Below are 19,547 nucleotides of genomic sequence, written 5' to 3'. Positions count from 1 at the left end.
GGTGTCCCTGTAATTTCATAATTTAAATCTGAGGGTCTTGGGGCACCTGGTTAAGCATATGACTCTTGACTTTGGCTCAAGTCATGATCTCACAGTCATGGGATCAAACCCCATGTTGGGCTCCATGCTGGTCATAGAATCTATTTGAGATTCTCTCTCTCTCTCTCTGCCCCTTCCAATGCTCATTAGCTCTCTTAAATAAATAAATAAATAAATAAATAAATAAATAAATAAATAAACAACAAAAAAATAGAGCTGAAGGTCTTCCAGATATCCATGACAAGACCTACCTTTTCCTTAACTTGGTGGAATTGGACTACCTTGTACAGGATATCCTCATAATCTTGGATTCTCTCTTTCTGTGTTTGATGGAGGTGAATAAGCTCCTTCAGTTGTTGATACTTCTCTTTCACAGGGGCCCCTTTGCCAGTTAACTCTTCTGATTCTTTTATAATGTACTGAACTTCAACATTCAGTTGCTAGAAAAGTTGAAAGCAATAAAAGATATCCAGCTTTTAGACATCTTTTCCCCTTATATCTGACTATAGGAAGATCTAAATCATGAATTATTCTCTCATTTGTTAACCATTATTTATTGTCGGACCCATCCCACCCCTACAAATCCAGGCTTTGTATTTGATGATAAGGATACATTATTCTATTCCCATCTTCTCAGAAATTGGAAAAAAATTGGTAGAAATGCAAAAAACATATTTCAAAGCTAGGTGGTGAAATAGAAAGTCACATATTTTTGCGACACACCAAATACTCCAGTTATCTGTTAAATGAGTGTATTTTAGATGTTTTATGAAGGCATGGTCATCTCTGATAGTTAATATAGACTAGAATCAGGTGGTATGATAAAAAACACCAAGAGAAGACAAGTCTAAAAATACATTAGGGGAATTATTTGTCCTCTATGATAAGAGAATGATCACAATGAACTACCAGCTGAGCAATGTGGTAGATATGCCACTTTAAAAATGGTCATCCCAGAATCCACAAATAACCACCACATGTAGGGAGGGATAAAGCAGCTTTCCTTTTCCCAGCACTGCTCAGATATCCCTTGTAGGAATCCAGATTCTGGGATAGAACTTGCAAAGGGTGGACAACTCAAAGAGGAAGCCACTATAATGTCAGGGATGGATCTTATATCGGGGAGAAAAGTAGTGGAAATGATTTAGACTAAGGAAATACTTTGCAGAAGAGTAAACCTAATAAAGGTCTTCAAGTTTAAATCAAGCATCAGGGCATCAAATATATGCATACCACAGTGAAAGAACTAATGAAGCTTGGGAATGGCCCTGACTTAGAAGGATTTAGTCACGCACACATGTACAAGGCCATGTGCATGCATGCATACATGGAATGCCAATAGGTATATAACACAAGGTATATCAAAGTAGCTAACATGTAGGCTAATCGAATTTTCTAAGAATTTATATGAAAGATTTTACCATGGGCTACAATGGTGTGTTTTTTTGTGTGTGGGAGGTAGTTTTATACTATATCAATTTTACCTTTAAAAAATCTGAAATAGGGGCCCCTGGGTGCCTCAGTCAGTTAATTGTCTACCTTTGACTCAGGTCATGATCTTATGATTCATGAGTTCAAGCCCCGCCTTAGGCTCTGTGATGACAGCTCAGAGCCTGGAGCCTGCTTTGGATTTTGTGTCTCCTCTCTTTTCCCCTCCCCTGCTCACACTCTGTCTCTCAAAAATAAATAAACATTAAAAAAATTAAAAAAAAAAAAGAATCTGAAATAGACCTTCCCTAAAGGAATCTTTAGTCTTCTGATTTGGCATTCCTCAAAGCCAACATTTATGAAGTAGTGACCGCCAGCAATGTAGATATCTTAACTTTGCAGCAAAGAACAAGAAGCCAGGCAAGAGGACAGCATGACTTGCAAACATTTTTGGCAGCTGTATCAGGTTTAGGAGCAACAGGAGGTGGGGGGTATGGAATGCATGAAGAGTCAGGGCCTGGGAACATGACTCATGGTTTTCTCTCATCTCCTGAGGGCTCTCTGAGAGGGAGAATGGGAGAACACAGCAAGATTCCCGGGAGAGTGGTCGGAATCTGGGGTGTCAGTGAGTGGGGACGGTGACATCATAGTGGTGATTTCAGGGACAAAGGGCAGCAGAGCTCTGTGTCAACGCTTGCCCAGGTTTGCTCTGTGATGTCTTAATCTAAAACATGTCTATAGGGAAATAATTAGGATGAATGTATGTGATAAATACATTAATAAGGGAATAGTGTAAATTAAAATAATCTAAGGTAAGAATATATTTGCATTTTGCAGTCTGAATGTTTGTGTATCATCAAATATAGAATGGTGCAGAAAAACAGTAAGAAAAATGTGTTTTTAAAGTGGAGATTTAGGAGTGCCTGGCTGACTCAGTTGTTTCAAAGTCCAACTTTTGATATCAGCTCAGGTCATGATCTCATGGTTCATGAAATTGAGCCCCATATCAGGCTCTGCACTGTAGCACAGGACCGGCTTGGGATTCTCTCTTTCCCTCCCTCTCTCTGTTCCTCCCCTGCTCTAGTGTGGGCACATGTACTCTCTCACTCGCTCTCTCAAAATAAATAAATAAACATTTAAAAATTAAAAAGTAGAGTTTTAGACAAACAATGCTTTTGTTTAAAAAATAACAATTCATCAGTCTATTAAAATTAATTAGGTAAATTTCAACTAAACAGTTTTTGATTTTTTTTTTTCCCATTCACCCAAGTCCATCACTCTGTTTCTTCACCTGGAGGTGAGGCTTCATTTCATTCCATTTTTTCTGTAGACCTAAAATGGTCTGGAGGTTCCCTCCAAGGTCAAGTGCAGACACAGGCATAAGTGCTTCCTGAAGAAGTTTTAAGTTGTAAGTAGTCTGAAATACACATTAGATAGTGATGTGTTTGGGTTCTTGGACACCATCAACAATCCAGTGATGACTGGTGCATCATCAAACTTTTCAGTCCCCATGAAAATACTCACTACCTCTAGTGACTTTGTGGTCCTAAGCCACCAATGAACAAAAGTGCAGGCCCTGGGTTTCCTTTACCAAAACTTTGTTTTGGTTTTATTGTAGCAAAATACACATACAAAATTTGTCATTTTAACCAGTTGTTAATTGTCTCAGTTTGGTGGCATTAGGATATTCACATTGGTGTGCATCCACTGCCACCATCTGCCTCTAGCACTTTTTACCATCCCAAACAGAAACTCTGTACTCATTTACCAGAAATTCCCACTCCCTCCTTCCCTCAGAATATTCTGGTTTTTCTCTTTATGAATTTGATGACTCTGTGTACCTCACGTAGGTGGGATCCTACAACATTTATCCTTCTGTGACTGGCTTATTTCACTTAGCATCATATTTTAAAATCTCTTCTATGTTGCAAAATTTCATTCCTTTTCAAGATTTAATGATATCCATGCATGTTCCTGTACCTTTCTAAGTTGTTCCTTGAATGCTCCCCACTGCTGTTTCACAGGCTTGCTTGCCGTGGCTTTAAGTTGCCATGTCATCCGAAGGTGGCTGAGTTCTTCTCTTTCTGCCTTCTGGCCTTCCAAAGTGTTTTCCAGAAAGTGCACTTCATTTTTCACATTTAGTATTTCATTCTTTTTTGCCTGTTAAATTAATAATCCATATAATGGCTTTTCTTCCCCAAGAGAAACAACATTTTAGAATACACTATTTTAGGAAGCAAACACTTGATCATAGTCAACACGGAGCATGGTTCTGAGATCAAGACAAGTGTGGAATGCACAGTGGGACTCTAAGAACCTATAGTCTATGTTTGGACACCAGGTCCTGGGTTCTTCAAAACCCAGTGGTATTTGAGTCCCCACCTTCTCCACCCCTGGCCAGGGTCAGGTTATTTCCTGGGTCTTAAGTGGTGATTAAATGAGCACCAGGATTCAGAAAAGTTTTAGTTACGATAATTTTAATTCATAAGTTTTGAAGTATATTCCATCTTTTAACATTATAAGTAATGTTAAATAACTCATTAAAATATGTCAAAGTCTCAGTATCAAGAAATATGAGGGGTATGTTTTTCTCTTTCAACTATCCCATTGTATATACTACAATTATTTCAAATTTTCTTTGTGAACAGTTCTTGAAGCTACTCCCTTTTGTAAGAACTGAAATGAACATCTATATATCTCTGTATTTTTAAATCTCTATTATGTACCTATAATACCCAGAAGAACCCATCCTAAATGATATTTTTTAATCTATACTATAAATAAAGTTAGGGTATCTTTCACATATTATTAAGAACCTATTAATCAGAATCACTCAGAATCTAAATTCTGAGTCCTCTCCCCAATTTCTATATGTTCTGGCTGCCTGATTTGAAAGCTTATAAACAATGTTTTTAAACAAGGGGAAATTCAATTGCAGTCAGAAGAATAAAAGAAGTAAAGAGTAAGACCATGTGCTATTTTTTTTTGTGTGAGTGCAAACATTAAAAAAATGCAGAAGATATTTAGTTGACAAAACAATGGTTTTTACTTTGATTGCTAGCCTTTCTCAATATATCTTTGAATTTCTCAGGAGCAATTGTGCATAGATTTCTATAAAGTAAAACTTTGGTCAGCATAATTCGTTCTAGAAACATGCTTGTCATCCAAAGCACTTGTATATCAAAGCCAATTTCAAAAACCACTGGCTCAGTTGTCATCATGTGACATTCAGCCTCACGTACCACTCGTGTTGCAAGACATTGCTCATTTATCAACTTAAAATTTATCAGAAATGTTTGGTCATCTTGTGGAACACTCGCAGAATAAGTTACTCACAATCAAAGGTTTTACTATAATCGCAATCACAGTTAGGTTTCTAGAAGTCAAGGGATCTTTTAGATTGTAGTCAGAAGATAGTGTCATGAATGAATATGTGCCAGAATTTTTAACAGACCATCTTATTTCTAAATATTTTAAATGACATTAATATTGCACATTTATATTTTTATGTTAATTTAGATGTTATAAAATAACAATTAGTTACAAAAGAATATAACTGCAGGTCCTAAATGAGATCTCTCTCCTATGAATTTGGGGATTCAGAAATAAAATGATATATGTAGTAACTATGGTTAACCAGATGCTAATATATCATGAAAGATATCAGAGAACTTCAGCAGAACCCATCCCAAACAATATTTTTTTAATCTATGCTATAAATAAAGTTAGGGTATCTTTCACATATTATTAAGAAACTATTAATCAAAATATAATATATAATTTAATGTAAACTCAGAAACGGCAGCATGTCAGTGTCACCATAATCAGCAGGGTATCATTCTAGTGAAGTCTGAAAAAGGGAGTGCACACTAGTATTTGTGCTTCTAGGGAGCAGGATTCAAGAAGAGTGATTATGTACTTGGCAGACTTAAGTATTTTGACCTCTCAGCAAGATTTAATAATTCATCCAAGGTCTAGTTAGTAAACACACTACTCATTCTACTTTTGGGTAGGGGCATGGAAAAAATTACCATAGTCTTATCTAATAGGGTACTAAATTACACATTTCCCACTTGGATTCAGATACAATAAATAGTGTGCTTTGATTTCCAGATATAGTGACAACAGGAAGGCAGTGCCCTGGATAGCACCTTTGATATTCACTGCTATAAATTAGTTAATTGGCACTTTCTTTAAGATGTCTGCCCGGATTTCTCACATAAATCAATTTCTCTGATCTTGATGATTTTTTAGATGAACTGAAAAATTTTCAGTGTCAAGCTTTAAAAGATGAGCCACAGCGACCCAGTCAAGAGCAGAACATTCAGTGGAAAATGCCAGCTGGCCTTCTTCCTCTTTAGCAACCACAAACTGGTTACCACATTTCAACAATAATGTTTGTTTTAAAAGCCTAATGGTCCAAAAAATATGAAGAAATTAAAGATGTGTTCTACTTGCTTCACCAATGATTTCCTACCTCAGAATGGCATTGAACCAATGAAGTTAACTATTAGGTGATCTTAATTCTTATCAGTAAGGAGGAATTTATTATATGACATTTTTTTTTTACAAATAGTTTATTGTCAAATTAGTTTCCACATAACACCCAGTTGCTCATCCCCACAAGTGTCCTCCTCCATGCCCATCCCCCCTCCCCCCCACATCCATCAGTCCTCAGTTTTGGTCAGCATTCAAGAGTCTATCATGGTTTGCCTCTCTCTCTCTCCCCCACGATTTCTCCCCTTCTTCTCCCCCTTGTTCCTCAGTTAAGTTCCTCCTAATCCTCCTATACGTGCAAATGTATGATATTTGTCCTTCTCTGCCTGACTTATTTCACTCAGCATAACACCCTCAAGGTCCATCCATGTTGCTACCCGTGGTCAGATTTCATTGTTTCTCATTGCCATGTAGTATTCCATGGTATAGATAAACCACATCTTCTTGATCCATTCGTCCATTGATGGACACTTAGGCTCTTTCCATGTTTTAGCTATTGTGGAGAGTGCTGCTATGAACAATTGGGGCACATGTGCTCCTATGCCTCAGCATTTCTGTATCCCTTGGGTAAATTCCTAGCAGTGCTATTGCTGGGTCATAGGGGAGTTCTATTGTTAGTTTCCTGAGGAAGCTCCACACTGTTTTTCAGAGGGGCTGTATATTATATGACATTTTTTAAAGATCTTGAGGTAAAGCATGTATTTTATACATATTCATTTGATAAATATTCACCAGTCCTGCAAACACAGGGCTATATGACTGGAAATCAAGAGAAAAAAAGTAGACAAAAACAACTCCAGGCCCAGATGCTGGAGTTAGCTGACAAACACTGTAAAATACTCATGATTGGTATGGTCAAGAAAGTACAGGAAAGATGTAGAGAGGACAAGAGAGAGAAATGCACTGGTAACTGGAATCTAATAAAAAAAAAAGAGAGAGAGAGGGGCGCCTGGGTGGCTTAGTCGGTTAAGCGTCCGGCTTTCGCTTAGGTCATGATCTTGCGGTTCGTGGTTTCGAGCCCCGCGTCGGGCTCTGTGCTGACTGCCAGCTCAGAGCCTGGAGCCTGTTTCAGTCTGTGACTCCCTCTCTCTCTAACCCTCCCCTGCTCACGCTGTCTCTCTCTCTCTCTCTCCTAGAAATAAATAAAAAAAATGTTTAAAAAGAATAAATAAATAAAAATAATAAAAAAAAAGAGAGAGATCCAACTGGAAATTTCATAACTGAAAAATTTCTGAAATGAAGTTTCTAATGAAAAAGATAGACAAAAATACAGTTTGCAAATATTTGAATTCGTTTCTGAGTATAAATTAGAGAAGTACACAATCAAGAGACTGAAGACTATATAAAGAAAAAAGTGAAAATGTGAAAGATGATAGATCAATAGATAATACATGTTCTAAATGTTCCGAATGAAATATCACTTAGTTTTTACAGTAAAGCACCTGTATAACATAAGAACATGGGCAAATTGCCTAGCAAGATTCCTCTGAAGTTTAAGAATAGAATTAGATAAATCAGCACTATTAAATACTTTCTTTTCACATAGATTTAATAAGAATGGTCTTCAAACCACAAAGGTTGAGCTAGAGAAGATAAAGAGTGGCTCAGAGTGCATGAGAAGAGTTACAGAACCTAATTCTTCCAGATGAATTAAAGCTCCAGACTGAGATTTATCACATTTCAGAGTACTGGGAAAATTGCAGATGTCAGTTATCTTTGCAAATCTGCAGAAAATAAGAGAAGGGCCAGAAAGGTAGAGAAAGGAGAATGCCCTGGTTTTCACAAGGGGGAAATGAATGGGCTACATGATTTACAGATTGGTAAGCCTTACATTGAAAATCAGTGCAGTAAGTTCATCATTGATCAAGCAGTTTGTGAGCACTTTGGGAAGAATTCCTTGATCACAAGGAGTCAGCCTGATTTATGTCAAATTATATTTATGTAATGGATAGGATACTTGGTAAGTAGACCTTCCTTTGGGCTGTGGCTCTCACTACAGATGTAGGAAAAAAGTTGTGAATTAATGGTTGAAATAAAGTTCTATTGGAAGTGTCTGTGATTGTTTAAAAAATCTGTCTAATCAAGTAATTGCTTAATGGACTGGGACATCAACTTACCCCACAGACACTTTTTTATTAAAACTCTACTTGCAGCCGTAGAAGGCCTGCTTATCAAATATATAGACTTACACTCAGAAAAAATGGCTAATGTAGTAGACAGCAGGGCCAAAGTTAGTTTAACAAGATGGAATCATAGGTAAAATGAAATTAAATAGGAATAAACAAATATAAAAGCCCACATGTGTATAAGAAAGATAAGTGGTTGACAAATAGAAGATGGGAGAGATCTAGCTTGGTAGGAATGGCAATGAAAATGTAATGGGAGTTGTATTTGATCACAAGCCTAATATGAACCAGCAAAGTGAAATTATTGCTAAAAATGCTAGCATAATCTTAGGTCTCCTTAGTAAAGAATGATGTCCACTTTGTTGTACTTTGTGTTGATGTTGGACCTCACTTTTTGGTTACATTTTATGAATGACTTTGGCAAACCATAGAAAATTCTGGGAGGGATAATTAGGATGCAGAGAGAAATGAAACTATCTCATAAATGATGGAAAGGATTTATAAGTGGTCAGTTGACTAAAAACTCAGATTAGAGATAGGAACTGTTTTCAATGTTTGAAGGACTTGCATGTGTAAAAATAGCCTTCATTATAAACTAATAGTCAACCTAAGACTAAATAAGCATGTAAAGGCTGGCCTTTAGGACTTGTTCTAGGTTGAATAAAGCTAAAACAAACAAACAAACAAACTTCCTAAACCAGCAAGGTTGATTACCAGACAGTTGTACTTGAATTTATGATTTTGACTTTGACAGTAATTCTTATAGACACATTTAATGTCATTCTTACCATATTTATTAAATTAAGGAACTCAAGCCCTAGGTCTTGAGTTAAAAAGCTCTTCCTTAAAAATAGCTGCCACTGCTTCTCAGCTGAATCAAACTGATGTTTGGATTCAGCATCATCCTCTTGCTTCTGTGGGATTTTAGCTTGGTAAAACTCCTTGAGGCTCTGACACTGCTCCTCTGCCTTAAAAAAATGAGAATATAAATGAAAATTAAAAACACTTAAAAACATTTTTTTTCTTTTTTTAATTTATTTTTAGGAGAGAGAGAGAGAGAGACAGCGTGAGCAGGGGAGGGTCAGAGAGAGAGGGAGTCACAGACTGAAACAGGCTCCAGGCTCTGAACTGGCAGTCAGCACACAGCCCGACGCGGGGCTCGAACCCACGATCCGTGAGATCATGACCCAAGCGAAAGTCGGACGCTTAACCGACTAAGCCACCCAGGCGCCCCCTTAAAAACATTTTTTAAAGTTTATTTATTTATTTTGACAGAGAGAGTGTGCACACGTGTGCCCACATGCACCCCCCTCTCCCCACACACATGAGCTGGGGAGGGTCAGAGAGAGAGAGAGAGAGAGAGAGAGAGAAATCCAAGCAGGTTCTGTGCTGTTAGCACAGAGCCCAATGTGGGGATTGAACCCACAAACCATAAGATCAGGACCTGAGTTGAAATCAGAGACCAATGCTCAACAAACTGAGGTATCCAGGCGCTCCTTAAAAACATTTTTAAAGAAAAATAACAGTAGATTCTAATAAAAGCCTATTTAAAAATCAAATGGTAACTACATATCAGAATTCTTTAAATAATTATTGAATATTGTCAATTAACTGAAAAGAGATGCAGATCTATTTAGGTTGTAGACAGACAGGAGTACCCCTTGGTAGCAAATTAAGCTGACAAGTTTGTTACCCACAAGACCTACTTACCACAGCCAAAACCATATTTATGTATTACATATGTGCATGTTTGGCAAGTAGGGACAATTTATGTCAAATACCAGTGTGGTCCCATTTAAAGCTGAGTTTTATAATTCAGAAGGAAGACATACAACACACACACACACACACACACACACACACACACAGGGAATACAAATCAGAAAGAAGTATAAGCCTGTGAAAAATTTCCTTCTAATCAGTGATAAACCAGAATAAAAAGTACAATTACTAATTTTCTGTGCAAGTGTTAATATTAAACTGCCTCATGAGCTAATCTTACTGAGGTATATTACTTCACCCGCCTAAAATTATATTTCCTCATTTGCTAACCAATGCTAGCAGTACTAGATTATTTTAAATCACTTTCTTTGATCAGAGCTTATATAAAACCAAATACAGCTGCAGAGCTATGGATTAACATGTAATTGGATAATGTAGAAATTGTAGAAAAATTTTGACACAAGCTTTTATGCATTAAATTAATATTTAATAGCCAATGGTATGAGATTCAAAGAGCAATCTAAACAGGGTGAGAAATTTCAGGCAATGGTTAGTCACAATATTTTAAAGATATTAGCCTCATCCTTCATCTAAATGAACTTAATAGGTGAGCCTGCAAATGTGCTCAGAAACAGTTCTAGTCTCATTTCCCATAGTCCATTTATTCATGCGTCTGTTTTGCTGATGCTTCTTTCCTCAGCCAAGAATGATCTTTTCTTAATTTTCTGCTCCTACCTATCTTTCATGAAGTAATTAAAATGCTACCTCCTCCATGGAGTCTTTTAAGATTCCTTAGTAAGAATTAAGCATTTATTTCTTTGGGTTCCCAAAGATAGTTCTAGGGGAAAGAGAACCATAAGCAAATTATCATAACGCAGAAGCAAGTACACACACAATGTTATGGGCCAGCTGAGGAGGGACCAGAACTCTACACAGAGTAAATAGGGAGGAACTTCCCAAAGGAAGTGGCACTTGATCTGTGTCTTTCGGAAGTGTCTATGGTGAAATGGAGTAGAAGGGGATCCCAGATGGAAGGAATAACGTGCAAAAGCACAGGTGTGAAAATAATGACTGGTTCAGAGCATGATAAAAGCTCTTAGTGTGAGTGAAGTTTAGGCTGCAGAAGCTGAGCAGTTAAGAAAGAAGCTAGAGGGGTCATTGTGCTGGGATAAAACTGGCCACCAGGTTTCAGCTTGGTTTCTCCTGTAACCAACATGATGTGAGAGATTCTCATTAGTGTGAAACAACCGATAGCTACAACATTGATTCAAAATCAGTATGACAACTATCAGTACTTCTATAGGATTGTACGGGTGTCAATTTGAGGGGCTGCCAGTTATGTGCAACTCTGAAAACATAAACTTTAATTCACCCTCCTTTTCCAACTGCTCAAAAAAGCACTGAATGCAAGAACAGGAATTCCCTTGAATCGGTACCAGTTTATGTTTTGGATAAGTGATAAACGTTAATACTTTATCCATTTTTTTAAAATTTTTTTTAAAAATTTATTTCTAGGAGAGAGAGAGAGACAGCGTGAGCAGGGGAGGGTCAGAGAGAGAGGGAGTCACAGACTGAAACAGGCTCCAGGCTCTGAGCTGGCAGTCAGCACAGAGCCCGACGCGGGGCTCGAACCCACGAACCGCGAGATCATGACCTAAGCGAAAGTCGGATGCTTAACCGACTAAGCCACCCAGGTGCCCCTTTATCCATTTTTTTTTTTTTTTGTAAAAGTTATTTATAATTTGTTTCACAAATTACATTCTTCATATTATCTGAATGCCAGGAGGTAACCTGAACAGATTTGCTTTAAAATAACCATTTTCTGAAAGGCATATGGGAGGGAATTAAAGGAGGTAGAGAGAACAGATAGAAGACAATTTCTTTAAGCTGAGCAAGAGATGATGAGGGACAAGTAGAGGGGAGGGGAATTCAGAAATCTTTTAGGTTGTCCCTATAGATAAACAAGGGATAGCGTAGCCTTTGATATAGGAAAAAACAAAAGGAGACTGAGGATTGAACTTGAGTCTCCATATTTACCAGCTGTTTGATTTTGGATACCTAACTTCTCAGAGTCTCCGTTTCCCTCATTTTTAAAGTAGGGATAATAGTAACTAAACATAGAAATGTTATAAGGATTAGATGAAATCAGGAATGAAAAGCATGGGGTCTCATACAAAATATGTGCTCCTTGAGAAAAGGCTCGGAAAAGACTGAAGCTTCTACCTCAGACTTTTGAAAAATGAGGGGTCATTAATCCAGTGCCAAAATACAGAAGAAAACCATGTTTGAAAGGTGGATAACTGGTTGTGTTTTGTTGAGTTTTAGGAGCCTTAGGATACACAGGTCACTAGTATGACTGAAAGTTGAAAGCATTGATCTGGGACTTAGAGAGTTGGGGCTGAGCAACTGTTTTTGAGTTATTGGTGGAATGAAACCATAGGCGGGGATTCAAATTTTGCAGGGAAAGTATATAGAATGTCCAAAAGAGATAGCATAGGTAAGGGCTCCATGATATACCACAATTCAGGAGCAGAAAACTAAATGAGGAAAAAGGAGAAGGAACAGATAAAGAAGTAGACAAGGTGATGCCACTTATGTGGAATATCCAAATAAGGTAAATCTATAGAGACATAAAGCAGATCAGTGCTTGCCTGAGGCTGGGGGGATTGACTAGAAATATGCACCAGGGCTCTATGTGCGGTGATGGAAATATACTAACTCTTGAGTGCAGTGATACTTTGCACAACTCTGTAAATGTACTCAAAATCATTACACTCTAAAATAGGTGAATTTAAAATAGGTGTAAGTTATACTTCAACAAATCTTTTAAAAAGTTATAGGAAGTGAGAGTGAGTGATTTAAATAAATGTGGCAGAGAGATTAAGTGGGGGTGAAGACTGAAAATACACCATGTCATTTGTCAACTAGTAAGTAGCTTATAAGAACACTTTCAATGGAGTGAAGAGGTGACAAATGCCAGGACCAAAAAGGGAAGACACTAGAGGTGGTGGGGTGAAGCTTGGGGAGGATGAGCAGGCAGGAATGAGGAATATCATCTTCCCATTCCAGAAGTGCAGGTGTGAAGGGAAGGAACACTACAGAGTGGCAGCCTTGGCAAGGGCAAGACCATTGGGCATGGCTATAGACCAAAGTGAAAGAGACAACAGAAAAAACAGATTTCAAGAATGAGAGGGTGGGTCTAGCTGCAGCTAGATTCTGAAGGATGTAGGTGTGTACAGGGAGTGACTGATGACTGATTTGTGTTAGGCACGAATAGAGGCGTCACGTTATCGGCAACTGGAGGATGAGTGAATATGTCAAGTAGGTTTGGAAGTTGATGGAGGACAAGACAGTTAGGCTCAATGGTTTCATTGTTTTCAGTCACATATGAGGAACAGGCATTGGCTGAGATTTAGGGATGGAAACTGAAGTTGTTTGAGAATTGCTACTGAACGGGCACCAAATAGGGAGCATATGGGGGACCCAGCTGAAGCAGAGACCCATACATAGTAATGGCACCAATCAGCACAACTGTATGATTTTCCACAGGAGTGTCTGAAAGCTTGGAAATGGAAGCTGAGTAAATAGAGTGTTGGACTGGTCTAGAATTGGGAATTGGCAGTGTAGGTCAGGGTGGAAGTCAGGGAGTTGACAGCATGGGGAGCCGGTTGGAAATGAATAAGCAGAAGCTGGTGAGGAGAGAAGGCCAGCCTGAGGGGGTTGGAGGGTGATGGAGCACTGCCAAGATAAGGAAGACAGAAGGCTCCACCAGGGTGGAGAACAGATTTGGTGAAGACAGAGAGGGTGAAAGGGCATGAGGTCCTTCTGAGAACATGTTTCTTGCAAAGCTAAAGTTCTAGCCCTAGAGAGGCTCTTGGTCCAGAAGGCCAGGGTGGCCATGGAAGTAGATGCAGAACTAGAAGCCAAGCAGGTGCATTTCTGGCAATGAAGATGCAGAAAACAGCACTCCTTTGTACTTTCTCCACCATTTCAAGTTTCAAATAAAAACATTCAGCAACAGGATAATCCTGTCAATTGTAATACCTCTGTCCTAAACCATGAGGGTTCAGGGCTAAGAAAACACTAAAGAAAGCCAGAAATGACAAAAGGAGGAGTGGAAGGGGAGGCAGTGGTTACCTGAGATTTGCAGGGACCAGGCATGCCCTTCCTTTAGCATGACAAGAATTGAGAACATTGCAGAATGAGAGCTGAAAGAGGAAATGTGCTTAGACTAGACGGTGTCCATAAGAGAGAAGGGTGACCGTGGGAGGGTGGGGGATGAGAAAATGGAAATCGAACATGCTCTCTAACTCTGGTTGGCCCCACCTCCCGCTAGGCCAGTACCCACCTCCCTGAAAGCAGTGGGGTCTGCGTGCACCTGGGTGCACTACCACCAGAGTTAAATGAGGTGGGACCCTAGCACTTTTCCATTACTGATGTCATCTTCCAGAGACTGGGACCTTTGAGAGATGGAATCTTGTTCTCCTAGACAGGATTCTACAGATTCTCGGGCACAACCCTATCAAAATAGCACCTCAGAGGAAGCTCTCAGAGATAACTTGTTAAAAGGCATCAAACAAGACAGATCTGAGAGTGGGCCCAAATGCCCATAATTTCTGATTCTGTGTATGTATTTTAAATGAATTACACTAATTGCTCAAGTATTCAAAAAGATCCATGGTAGAAGACAACTTATTTTTAAATAAATCTGTTCTATGTTTAGGATATTGTAAATGTTTGTAGGCCACAGTAAAAAGTGTTCCATCACAACTACTTTGCTTATTTGTGAATATATCTACACCTACACACTTGCATTATTTTTCAGTAAACAATTTACTCTTTGAGTCCTTGTATGGTGCCTTGGAGAATAAAGAGTTTATAAGTGAGTACATGCATGAGAATGGGGGACATGGACCCACCCACAAGGGCTTCCATCCCCCAGGAAAGCAGGAAGATGGGCAGAAGCCACCTTGCCAAAGAAGGTCAACACATAGGCACCGTACCTCTTCTGATGATTTTAGAAATGCCACATAAGTTTGCAGGACTTGTGACCTGGAGGTGATGGTTTGGCCATGTATTTTTAATTCTTCCTCTAGCCATTTAACTTTGGAAGAAAGCAATGCCACTTCGTCAGGTTCAAATTCATTTTTCTCCGTCATAAGTTTTGCAGCTGCTTCTAATTCTTGTGCTGTCTCCTATGAAAGCCAAGCACAGGGGGGTCAGAGGCTGACAGGGGAATCATGAACATTAACATTTAATTACCTTCTGTACATCCATCTATTACAATTATTAGTTGAACTTGGACCAACTCTCCTCAAAGAAAGAGAGGCACAGCTTTCAAAATTAAAAGAAAAAGTTATCTTAAAATGAAAACCATCTTAAACCATCTCTCACTCTTTCAGCTCTGCTCCTTATATAGAGCATTTGTTTTTCTGTCACAAATAGAAGAAAGGTTGGTATGAAAAGCCATAAAACAAAATGGCAGATATGTTTTAAATAATTTATTTAATTATATATGAGAACAGCTTTATGAATTTAACAATAGCTCTAGCAAATATTTAAACTAATTTTGTTATACAATAGATGGCACGTTTACTCCTTTATAAAAAATGGCATGTCAATTATGCAGTCTTATTTAAATCTCAATCTAGAAGGATTTTTAAACAAGTGTAGGGGAAATGCTATATATGAAATCTAAACAGCCTAAAGGGTTACTCTTCTGTGTTTGTTTTGAGTGCAATTTCTGGCAGGTAAAATCTCACTGATAAAATGGATAAGCAGGTATTGTAGACATTACATATACAATTGACCCAGAAAGAACCATGTAAAATTGTATATGAGACTAAGCCAAAAATCAAGCAAAAATGAAAGAAAAAAAGCTTCACTGTCATTTGCTGCAAGGAGGAATTGCTTCCCTGCTTGTATTTAATATGCTTCCCGAGTATGCTGTTGAATGAAGCTAATTTTCATTTCCAAGTGTTGCTTCCAGATAGCACTCTGGGTAGGAGGAAGCCGGGGAGTATCTCCCCATGCAATTTCTTTGTTCCTTTAAAAACTTTTAAAATAAAAAAAAATGAAATTGAATTCAGACATATGTTTTATTTTAAACATTTTAAATAATGAGTAAAAATTACTCCATAAAAAAAAAAAAAAAATCGGCTTGTCTGCGAGTTCCCAAACATGACAGAGGTCCTTTGGCAGAGAAGGGATGGAATAACAAGGCCACTGCCTACTGACTTGGGTGAGCCAGGAGAGGCCCTAGACTCACCTTCCTAAATACCTGCTGGGGTAGGCTGGGCCCAAGGACAGATTTAGAGCTACCAGCAAGAATATTTGAACCTAAGTCCCATGTGAAAGGGGTGAGGGGGAGCTAGAGATGTTAGGAAGAGGAACATTAGGTTTGCAAACAAGACTATTTTTATTTGCTTCCTGGAATCTTCCACTAATGCATGTTGCTTCTGGTAATTTTCTTTTGTAACTTACTCCAGCAGAAAATCACAAATAGTCTTAGAGAAGCACTCTCCCTGCCTCTTCTGGCCTCCCAAAAGGAGTTATTAACATCTCCCAGGCAAGGAAAAGGGGCCAAATGAGTGTTTAATACCAGGTTACAAAGTTTCAGTGAGCTCAAACATCCTAATAAATGCACACAAAAGTATAAATAATTTAGATACACACAAAAGAAGTTTTAAGCTGTTAGTTGCCATGATACTTAGAATTACTCAAGAGAACTAGCATTAAGTTCTATAACCACTGAATATAAAGAAATCATGTTTATAAAATCATAACCATAACAATAATTCCTATTTAATTTACCTTAGCTTGAATATCTAGTTCCAAATATTTAGTCAAAATCTTCTCTGATTCAGAAAGACTGGAACCGACATCCACTGCATTGGAAAGTACTGTAGTGATTTTCTGAATTGACATTTTCACCTTTAACAATAAGGAATAGATTGCAGTCTTAGTAATATGTATTTGCATACATGTTTGCATATGTATAGAAAACATAAATTCTACTCTACATTCCCACTGTACTTAAAGTGGATATACCAATTTTCATCTAAAAATAGGTTTAAATATTTTAGAATTTCATGTTTAAATTAATAATGTTGCTCTTCATATGACATAATACCATTGACCCACTACCAGAGAGTATACAGATGTGCATTTATTAGCAGACATGTATTTTGTTAACAGCAATGAGATATAAATTATCATCCATATCTTCTAAGAATTTATCTATATTACCTAGAAAGGATCATGCACTTGCTAACACATTAGCAGAGATGAATTTATCTGATTAACCAACTCACAACCATCCACTGTAAGTTGAATGGGAACCAGTTTATAGGCACATCTTGAAGTAAAAGTCCAAAGCCTGGGTATTAAATCACCCTATGGGTCACTATATTTAGGGACACTGGGATAGCATCAAACTCTGTTCATGTGACAGTAAAACACAGGGACATGCTTAGGTCATTTAACTGAAGAGCCTGGAAGACTATGATTTGATTCTCAGTACACATGAATCATGAAAAAGTAGTCTTTAAAGGGTTCTATTCCATCCACGTTGCATTCTTCATCTCCTGGCTCTAACCAGAGTCCATGCTTCCCACAGTCAAATTGGCTCTGAATTGGCAGAAAGACAAGGAGCAACAGTTGTCTGAGTTCCCACTGCATTGCCCACTGCCACCAAATTAGCTTGAATCTCAAGCCTAGGGAATGTGGCACCACAGCTGCAGCCGTATTTGTAATCTCCTTGGACCCAGGCATCAGAACAAGGTTCAAATTCCCAAGTTTCTTGATCAATCACAGGTGGGAAGGCAATTTAGACAGAGACATGGTTATTTAATGCCCTCCCCTGTGAGGTCAACTAATTCTACTTGTTTGAGTCAGGCATAGAGTCCACTATATCAGATGAAGACATCATTGAAAATCTGAGACCCACTGTGGGCATCAAGGTTCATTAGCATTAATGTCATTGAAATATTACTAGTTTTTGCTGTATGTCCCAGCTATGGATAAGTAATTTTTAATTTAGTAAATAGTAGCTTCCTGGTTTTCTTCCTCTTTGAAAATAGAAAATAAATTTCTCATGTACTAAGCCATTGCCTCCACTCTGTGGAAAGGATTTTCACATGTATATTTTTATTCAGAATAGCCATGTCCTTTGTACTGGTCTAGTTCAATAAAGTATGATAAGAACAATTATTCTAGAACCCCCTCAGACATAAGTTTTGTTATTTATCTGCTGTCCTTGTATTGAATGCCATATTACCTGAAATTTGTGCATATTGGAACCATGCACCCAACCATGTAAAACAAGGACACAATTTCAACATGGACACGGTTCAGTTCTGTGCAAAGCAAGAACTGCCTTTGTGTACATATGTTCAGGGCTGGAGTGGCAGGTAGGATTACATGTCAAGTTTTAGCAACCTGGGACAGCAATGGTTGATGAGCAATAGTGAAGTACAAATCTACACTGTTCAATTATAAAACCTAATCTATTAGGAACCTAAGAGAAGCCAAAGGAGACCCGCCACTATCTGCCCACTATGCCCATATGCTGTGGCTGTCATACCATCTAGTATCAGCAGGTGAGGAGCTGCATCTAATTAGTAGCTACAGGAGGACACATTTAAGAAACTACCTTCTTGAGGTGGCCCTCCACTGAGGCAGTTAACTGCTGTTTCTTAAGAGCAAATTCCTTATGCGCTGAACACAGTTCGGTCAGATGGTCCACTCGTCTCTGAATGCATCCCATCATCTCATGGACTCCAGTTACCTGAGAGCTGAATGGAACAGGTCAGCTGTTAGTTCACTCCACCCTGATATAAAAGCCCCAGGAGCAGAGAACATTCGAAAGTGGATCTGCTCTTTCATGACAGGGATGAGTTGATAAAAATTATCAAGCTTCAGGCTTCAGGATAACAGAAGTTAAGTAAAACCAAATTACGTTCCTTTGTTTAAATCAGTTGGTCCTGAGGGAACAGATGAGTTATGGGTTTTTGCAACGAGGTCTAGTCTTTTCTAAAGGTTTACTTTTTAATATTTCTCTAAGATAGTTTGAGAACCCTATGGCAAAAAGCACAGTATGTTTGCCAAGAGTTTTCCTGGGGGTATTATTTAAAAGCTTCATTTATCTAAAGATGCTCCTCAAGTAGAAATGTGGATCAGCCAATTGACAAGCCATTTACTAATCCAATAGGGTAAAATATTTATGTAACACTAAGTTCCTTGTTCTCAATGATTACAAATGCTCAAGGCTGTATTCATTAAATGAAAACCAAGTTATCACCAACAATTAGACATAAAAAAAGAGACTAAGCCTCATATTGTCATTTTTCACCTGTACTGGTTTCAGGAGAAAGAGAAAGGTGACATGAGAGCTCATAAAATGCGCATGCCTTTAAAACAATACATGACTTTAGAGTTGGATCCCATTTGCTCTAGTCTGAAGATAAATTAGCAAGTTTCTTAACCACGTCCAATCTAGGCCTACCAGCAATGGAAGACAATGAACAAACACTGCTGACGGATGAGCATCTTTTAATTTGTCAGCCTACCCCTAAGACAGAGCCTCTCCTGCTATGTAAGAAATTTTGAAGTTTTTAATTTTGTGTCAGTCATTTCCTTCAAATACTAATAAAGATGAACATGACAACTCTTACATTTAGTTACCCAGAGTTAAAAAAGATCTTGGAGCAAGGTATAGATTTCAGTCATTTTTAC

General features: G+C 38.2%; 1 protein-coding gene across 1 annotated transcript in view; it reads right to left on the bottom strand.

The window, feature by feature from the left end:
- The window catches only part of CCDC141 (coiled-coil domain containing 141), a gene marked incomplete at its 5' end in the record, with an annotated part of 142,298 nt that overhangs the window by 36,779 nt on the left and 85,972 nt on the right, over positions 1-19,547 (bottom strand). Inside the window, 7 exons of the mRNA XM_039222391.1 lie at positions 291-479; positions 2,759-2,884; positions 3,448-3,627; positions 8,879-9,058; positions 14,816-15,007; positions 16,626-16,745; positions 18,466-18,607. Coding sequence (XP_039078322.1) covers positions 291-479; positions 2,759-2,884; positions 3,448-3,627; positions 8,879-9,058; positions 14,816-15,007; positions 16,626-16,745; positions 18,466-18,607 — 1,129 coding nt within the window. The remainder of the gene's footprint in view (positions 1-290; positions 480-2,758; positions 2,885-3,447; positions 3,628-8,878; positions 9,059-14,815; positions 15,008-16,625; positions 16,746-18,465; positions 18,608-19,547) is intronic.

The sequence above is a fragment of the Hyaena hyaena genome, unplaced genomic scaffold (genome assembly GCF_003009895.1).
Source record: "Hyaena hyaena isolate Hyena2069 unplaced genomic scaffold, ASM300989v1 scaffold_1123, whole genome shotgun sequence".
In the NCBI taxonomy this organism is placed as follows: Eukaryota; Metazoa; Chordata; class Mammalia; order Carnivora; family Hyaenidae; genus Hyaena; species Hyaena hyaena.
Note: the sequence above shows the minus strand (reverse complement) of the source record. Positions and strands in the feature narration are given on the sequence as shown.